The sequence below is a fragment of the Mandrillus leucophaeus genome, unplaced genomic scaffold, assembly GCF_000951045.1.
Source record: "Mandrillus leucophaeus isolate KB7577 unplaced genomic scaffold, Mleu.le_1.0 Scaffold600, whole genome shotgun sequence".
NCBI classification, from domain to species: domain Eukaryota; kingdom Metazoa; phylum Chordata; class Mammalia; order Primates; family Cercopithecidae; genus Mandrillus; species Mandrillus leucophaeus.
The window spans coordinates 1,671,889-1,679,550 of NW_012106476.1; the positions used below are offsets into that span (position 1 = coordinate 1,671,889).

The 7,662-nt window shown below is 42.5% G+C and overlaps 1 protein-coding gene across 2 annotated transcripts in view; it reads left to right on the forward strand.

The window, feature by feature from the left end:
• Positions 1 to 3,778, forward strand: part of RWDD2B (RWD domain containing 2B) — a 7,529-nt gene extending 3,751 nt beyond the window's left edge. For both annotated transcript variants that reach the window (XM_011999805.1, XM_011999807.1), the window contains 4 exons: positions 924 to 1,150; positions 1,238 to 1,305; positions 1,421 to 1,783; positions 2,880 to 3,778. In XM_011999805.1, coding sequence (XP_011855195.1) covers positions 944 to 1,150; positions 1,238 to 1,305; positions 1,421 to 1,783; positions 2,880 to 3,114 — 873 coding nt within the window. In that variant the 5' untranslated portion in view covers positions 924 to 943 and the 3' untranslated portion in view covers positions 3,115 to 3,778. The remainder of the gene's footprint in view (positions 1 to 923; positions 1,151 to 1,237; positions 1,306 to 1,420; positions 1,784 to 2,879) is intronic.
• Positions 3,779 to 7,662: the final 3,884 nt, after the last annotated feature.

Sequence of the window (7,662 nt, forward strand, 5' to 3'; positions counted from 1 at the left end):
CGGGCACCTGTAGTCCCAGCTACTCCGGAGGCTGAGGCAGGAGAATGGCATGAACCCGGGAGGCGGAGCTTGCAGTGAGCCGAGATCGTGCCACTAAACTCCAGCCTGGGCGACAGAGTGAGACTCTGTCTCAAAAAAAAAAAAAGAAAAACTAATAAATGCCATGCACAGTGGCTCATTGGCTCATACCTGTAATGCTAGCACTTGGGGAGGCCAAGACAGGAGGATTGCTTGAGCCCAGGAGGTTGAGACCAGGCTGAGCAACATAGCAAGACCTTGTTTCTACAAATAAAAAGTGAAGCCAGGTGTGGCAGTGCATACCTGTGGTCCTAGCTACTCAGAAGTCTGAGGTGGGAGGATTGCTTGGGCGCGGGAGGTTGAGGTTGCAGTGAGCAGGGATCATGCCGCTGCACTCCAGCTGGGGTGACAGAACTAGACCTTGTCTCAAAAAAAACTAATAAACAATATTTACTTAAAAAGAAGAAACTGACCATTCACATAATCAACTCTGACTTATTCTGTACATTCTAGGTTTCCAGTGTAACCAGTCATATCCTCTCTTCTGGCTACATTATTGATACAGCTTTTTGACTACATAATTGGTTTACTTTGATGAAATTGCCCATTTATGGTAGCTCAAAATGTCCGCTCAACTATCTAGACACAGAAGAATGTGGTGTCTATTTACTATTAAAAGTTTTTTGTGTTTGTTTTTTTATAGATGGTCTCAGTATGTTGCCCAGGCTGGTCTTAGCAAAGGACTTAGTATATTATATCTGAAAGTAGAGTAATGGGGAAGAGACTAATTAAATTGTACAATTTACGAAGAAATCAAATACAATTTTAGTAAGTACCCTTGTTGATGTATTCATTTCTTCTAGGATTGCATATGTAAATTGTCTCTCTTGTCTTTACCTCCTTAGAAACTTACACATGTCCAAAAATGATTGAGATAGAGCAGGCGGAGGCCCAGCTTGCTGAGTTAGACCTGCTAGCCAGTATGTTCCCTGGTGAGAATGAGCTCATAGTAAATGACCAACTGGCTGTAGCAGAACTGAAAGATTGTATTGAAAAGAAGACAATGGAGGGGCGATCTTCAAAAGTTTACTTTACTATCAATATGAACCTGGATGTATCTGAGGAAGCAATGGTAATTCAGTTTTGCTTTTGGAAGGATTGAAACATGTTGAGACTTAAAACATTGGTTAGTGCACTTTTTCTTCTTCTCTTTAATCAGGCGATGTTTTCTCTGGCCTGTATTCTTCCTTTTAAATACCCAGCAGTTCTGCCTGAAATTACTGTCAGGTACGTTACAGAAGTTCTGGCCAACTTTGGAGGTCAAATTAATCTGAGAATAAAAGCAACTCTTGAATTTGTTTTCTGTTCCCAGACAATTGTTTTCTTATATCTTTTCTGTTAGATCAGTAATATTGAGTAGATCCCAGCAGACTCAGCTGAACACAGATCTGACTGCATTCCTGCAAAAACATTGTCATGGAGATGTTTGTATACTGAATGCCACGGAGTGGGTTAGAGAACACGCGTCTGGCTATGTCAGCAGAGATACTTCATCTTCACCCCCCACAGGAAGCACAGTCCAGTCAGTTGACCTCATCTTCACGAGACTCTGGATCTACAGCCATCATATCTACAACAAATGCAAAAGAAAGAATATTCTAGAGTGGGCAAAGGAGCTTTCCCTGTCTGGGTTTAGCATGCCTGGAAAACCTGGTGTTGTTTGTGTGGAAGGCCCACAAAGTGCCTGTGAAGAATTCTGGTCAAGGTTTGCTTTCACATATGTATGTGAAGTCATGTCAAAAATTTTAATAGTAAACAAGATACAGCCATGTGCTGCCTAGTAATGTTTTGCTCAACAGTGGACCACACATAAAACAGTGGTGCCATAGGATTATAATGGAGCACATATACAAACCTGATACATGGCACTTGATCTTCCCACTATTGAATATCAGAGTGATATTCAGTAATCGTGCTGGGACATTTGCTTTTCTATATGAAAAAATATAAAGACAAAAAAGTACCATCTAGGTTTGTGTAAGTACACTCTATCGTGGTGGTACAATGACAAAATAACCTGAAGATACATTTCTCAGAGTGTATCCCCATTGTTAAGCAACACATGACTATTAGAGATGTGGAGATAAGTGTGTCCCGGGGGTTGTATCTTTATGGGGATTCAATCTCGATGGATATGGCAGAAATCGCATGTAGTCAGCATTTTCCCCCTCACCTGACAAGTGCATGTAGGAGACATTCTGTAAATATACGCTGAATGAATTGAGCTCCTGCCCAAGACACTATGATCCCATCCACTTCCATGGATCTGATCCTTCCCTTATCTTAGTGATGCTGCAAACTGTATGCCCTATGAAGTAAGGGGCTTTCTAGAAGCACTAGAATTGCCACTAGTCTTCTCATTTCTCTGTTGATATCCTAAATGAATTTCTGAGAAGATCCATTAATAGTTTGGGATTCAGTAATTCCTACATTTCTAAACTACTGATACAAGGCCGTAGTAAGGGTAACAAATGAGTTTGGGGATGGGATAATGACCAGAATCATATTTGATTAAAATAAATCCCTCTGAGATAAAAGTAGATTTCTTGGGTGGGGTGTGATGACTCACACCTGTAATCCCAGCACTGTGGGTGGCTGAGGCAGCATATCAATTGCAGCCAGGAGTTTGAAACCAACATGAGCAACATAGCAAGACCTGTCTCTACTAAATAAACAAAAGTTATAAAAATTTTAAAAAGTAGACTACTTCTAGGGAAAGGCATTGATAAGTCTGTTTTATAACTTCTGTTTTATGTGCTCTATACATTTTGAAAATGTTTACTTTGGAAATTTCTTTTCAGACTCAGAAAATTAAACTGGAAGAGAATTTTAATCCGCCATCGAGAAGACGTTCCTTTTGATGGTACAAATGATGAAATGGAAAGACAAAGGAAATTTTCCATTTTTGAAGAAAAAGTGTTCAGTGTTAATGGAGCCAGGGGAAACCACATGGACTTTGGTCAGCTCTATCAGTTCTTAAATGCCAAAGGATGTGGGGATGTTTTCCAGATGTTTTTTGGTGTAGAAGGACAATGACAGTAAGAGTAGTTGAAAGTATCTTGTCACTGTTGGCCTTTTGATTTTTTTTCCCCACTTTTTCTTGAAAGATTAAGTAAGTAATTTTATTTTAGTTCCATTCTAGAATGTTGGGGAGTGGGGGACAAGAAAAAATAGTATAGCTGAAATGCATCTGTTAAAAATGTCATGATTGAAAGCAGAACTGAGTTTTAAATTACAACCTTAAAATTGTTAGATATTTCTTCACATATCAGCTGCCCATTTTGAAAAAGAAATGATCCACAAAGGTGATGTTGGTGCTCCAATTTGCTAGCCATTCCCAACCCCCTTCTGCCTTACCTGCCTTCACTAAAGAACCCAGAAAAGCTAATTGCTCCCCTTTCAGCCTCTGTTGCAACTAACAACTCTCAGTGGCCTCAGGACACAGCTTTGGCCTTGGGAATTCTGGGAAAACTTTTGCTTCCTGATTAAAGAAACATATGCAGCTAGGCCACCTCCTCCCCCTCTTACTTTTATAAACGCCAAAGTGATGGCTGGAGCTGGAGGAGTTATTTGAACTATGACAGAAGGAAGGACTAAGAGAACCACGAAGATGCCAGTTGCCACATTGTTGAGCTGCTGACCCAACACCAGCCGCTGCCTATCTCTAGATGTCTTATGAAATAAAACCAGTTTTGTTTAATTTCTAGGCTTTTTTTTTTTTTTTTTAATAGACGGAGTCTTGCTCTGTCACCCAGGCTGGAGTGCAACGGTGCGATCTCGGCTCACTGCAACCTCCACCTCCCAAGTTCAAGCGATTCTCCTGCCTCGGCCTCCCGAGTAGCTGAGATTACAGGGGCCTGCCACCATGCCTGGCTAATTTTTGTGTTTTTAGTAGAGACGGGGTTTCACCATGTTGGCCAGGCTGGTCTCGAACTCCTGACCTCAGGTCATCGCCCGCCTCGGCCTCCCAATGTGCTGGGATTACAGGCATGAGCCACCACGTCCAGCCAATTTCTAGGCTTTTTACTAGCAGTTGAAAGCTAGTTTGTCAAATAGTTTTTCAGAGCTTTAGTTTTGCATTTACCCCAGCCTTTTGATACATAAATAGGTGAAGTTTTTCTGAAGTGGAGTTTGCAGTTCGTCTCGTTTTGTATACTCACGCTCTGCCCCTGTTCCTGGGCTTGCCTCAGACAAGGCTGAGGCACGAGTAGGGCTTAAACATTTTTAACAAGCGTCAACAATTCATCAAATTAGTAATTTAGAAGATTTGTTTGGCAAATTGTATTCTGACATTTTTTTTGTTCTGGAAATGGCTTTCTGTATATTTCTTTTTGCCAAATTTTGACCTACCATTAAACACACCACCCAGTTTTTGAGGACCTCCATAAATTGATTCCAAAAGCATTTATTATTTATTAATTTGCTAGCACGCAGGTTGATTCCAGGTGTTGGGTATTTCTTGACCAGTCAGACTTGGTTGAGGAACGGAGTTGGGGTGAGAAACAATGCATTAAGTTAGTAAAAAGTTGGAGGCAAACTATGCTTATCACAAAGTGAATCAGTAAGTGAAAGATAGCATATATTATGTAATACAATGTAGAAATCTGAAGGAATAAAATGGAAGAAGGCAATGTGGATAGATCTTAAATGTAAAGGTTATTAAACATAAATGAGGGTCAGAATGGTATTTAAAGCACAGTGCTTGTATTGGACCTAAACCTTATGTACCTTCCCAGATTTCCTCCCTGCTGCCCATTCCTATTGCCCTGTCAGTTGCCCTGGAAATCCCAGTTCCTCTGCTGCCACCAGACAGCCAGATGGACCAGTTGTGTGTCTAGTTTCTGATTCCTCCAGTGACTAACAGATTTGTATGAAATACCCTACAGAGAATGGAATCTGACATTCCTACCACCAAAGGGGGCAGATGATGCATATATTACTTTAAGCAGCTAAAGTGGCAGTTAAACCGCTAAAACTTTTTCAGTCTCTGTACATTATATTAAAAACCAGATTGCTATGCATAATATGCAGATCTCAAATGTCACATAAACACATAGAATGCAACAGAGTAGTTTTACAAGTTTTCTTTCCTGGGACATCAGTCAAATTTAGACATTTATGATTAAGTCATACTAAGCCAGGGAAGTACAGATTTTCCAATCTTGTGATGAGAAAGTTCCTTTGAGAATGGATAAATGTAGTGAAATGTTAGAAATGTTAAGAGTATAAGCAATATAGCTTTCTTAGATTTCTATTTTTTTTTTTTTTTTTTCTGGAGACAAACTCTGTCTGGATCTGTCACCCGGGCTGGAGTGCAGTAGCGCAATCCTGGCTTACTGCAACCTCCGCCGCCTGGGGTTCAAGTGATTCTCCCACCTCATTCTCCCAAGTAGCCGAGATTACAGGTGCGTGCTACCACGCTTGCTACTTTTTGGATTTTTAGTAGAGACGGGGATTGACTATGTTGGCCATGCTGGTCTTGAACTCTTGACCTCAGATGATCCACCTGCCTCAGCCTCTCAAAGTGCTGGAATTACAGGCGTGAGCCACCGCGCCCTGCCCAGTTTCTACCAATGATTATATACTTGATATATAAACATCCTTAAATATAAAATGTTCTGTATGATTGCACATAAAAGAATTTGTTCAGCAATGACGACTTATCAACATATTAATGTAATAACTATTTTGAACTGGAATCACCTATAAAAAATGATAAATCCTGAAAAGAAACCGTTTCAAGTCAAATTATGTTCAAAAGTTTCATTTTCTAAAGAAAACAAGTACTGGCAGGGAATATTGGCCACATGCTTTGTTTTATTTTGTTTTTGTTTGAAGACGAAGTCTCGCTCTGCAGCCCAGGCTGGAGTGTGAGTGCAGTGGCGTGATCTCGGCTCACCGCAACCTCTGCCTCCCAGGTTCAAGCAATTCTGCCTCAGCCTCCCAAGTAGATGGGATTACAGGCGCGCACCACTGCACCCGGCTAATTTTTTGTTTTTTAGTAGAGATGGGGGTTTCACCATGTTAGCCAGGCTGGTCTTGAACTCCGGACCTCAGGTAATCCGTCCGCCTTCGCCTCCCAAAGTGCTCTTTATTTTGTTATTAAGAAAGATGTGTATCAGGGAAACTAAAAAATAACAGACCATTGGTGAAATTCCATAAAAGCGACAATGCAGCCAAGGTTTAAAGGAAAGGGCCGACGCAGAAATTACGTTCCCGCCCCACCCCCTACCCCCAGCGATTATTAGAACTACTTGAGAAAACTGAGTCCATAAAAACTCAGCAAAGGGGCACCACAAGCATTCCACTTAAACACAATCTGCCCATCTGAAGCCATCAGAGCGGGGAAGGGATGTAGGTCGTAAAGTCCTTTGCCATCCCTGTGAGGGGCAGAGCCGGGCGAGGGAAGATTCCAGATGAGCGTGGAAGTGTCTGCTGGCTGCCTACAGACACCCGGGTATCGCAAGGCTCCCAGGCGCTCTGGGGCTGTCATCGACAGCTAGGCTTTCTCTTGTGACCCCAGCAGGTCCCGAGCACTCGCAGGCCCCACAGGCAGCCTAAGAGCGCGGAGAGAAGCTCCCCGTACTCCGCGCGTGCGCCTTCCTGGGCCGACGTGGCCCGGAAGCACTAGGCGTGGGTTTCCGGGATGCTGAGAGCACCAGGACTTATGGGCGGGTCGGGTCACTGCAGCTGCGAGCGCTGCCTTTCGAATCTCGGCGATAGCTTCCGAACCCGGGCTTGAGTCCTAAGCTGCGGACTCGCCTGCTGAGTGGGCATCTCGCAGGCCAGCCAGATGCTGCTTTGGGGCCGAGTTGGACTTTTTATTTTTTGTTGTTGACGCTTACTATCTTCGGAAAAAGAGGCATCGATTCCCATTCTCGGGACTTCCCAGATGTTGCTGCAACCGGGGAATTAGAGGAATGGTGCACCCTGGGACCCAGGTAGTGCCTTCGAAGTCCAAGGTGTTCCTCGATTTTAACCAGGGAATTACGGAAATCGAGGCTTTTTTCCCCACTGGGGCATTTGGCTTTTCGGATTTTGAAAACCTGCTCTCCCTCGTTCCTCCCGCCAACAAATTATATATATTATTTATATGTCATATATAACGTATTAAACATGTATTACATATATGATTACACATAATATATATCATAGGAAGAGTAGAAATAGCTGGATTTTAAAGTCACCCACAATCCCATGTCCAAAAAGACAATATTAAATTTTGGTTTTACATTTTATTTTCTAGTATCCTATTTTTGCATGTGTGTATATGTGGGGTTTTCTTTAAAAAGAAAAAAAAAAAAATTAGGGCCGGGCGTGGTGGCTCACGCCTGTAATCCCAGCTACTCCGGAGGCTGAGGCAGGAGAATGGTGTGAATCCGGGAGGCGGAGCCGTGAGCCGAGATCGCGCCGCTGCACTCCAGCCTGGGCGACAGAACTAGACTCCATCTCATAATAATAATAATAATAATAAATTAATTAAAATTTAAAAAATAAAAAAATTAGGCCGGGTGTGGTGGCTCACGCCTGTAATCGCACCACTTTGGGAGGCCAACGTGGGTGGATCACCTGAAGTCAGGAGTT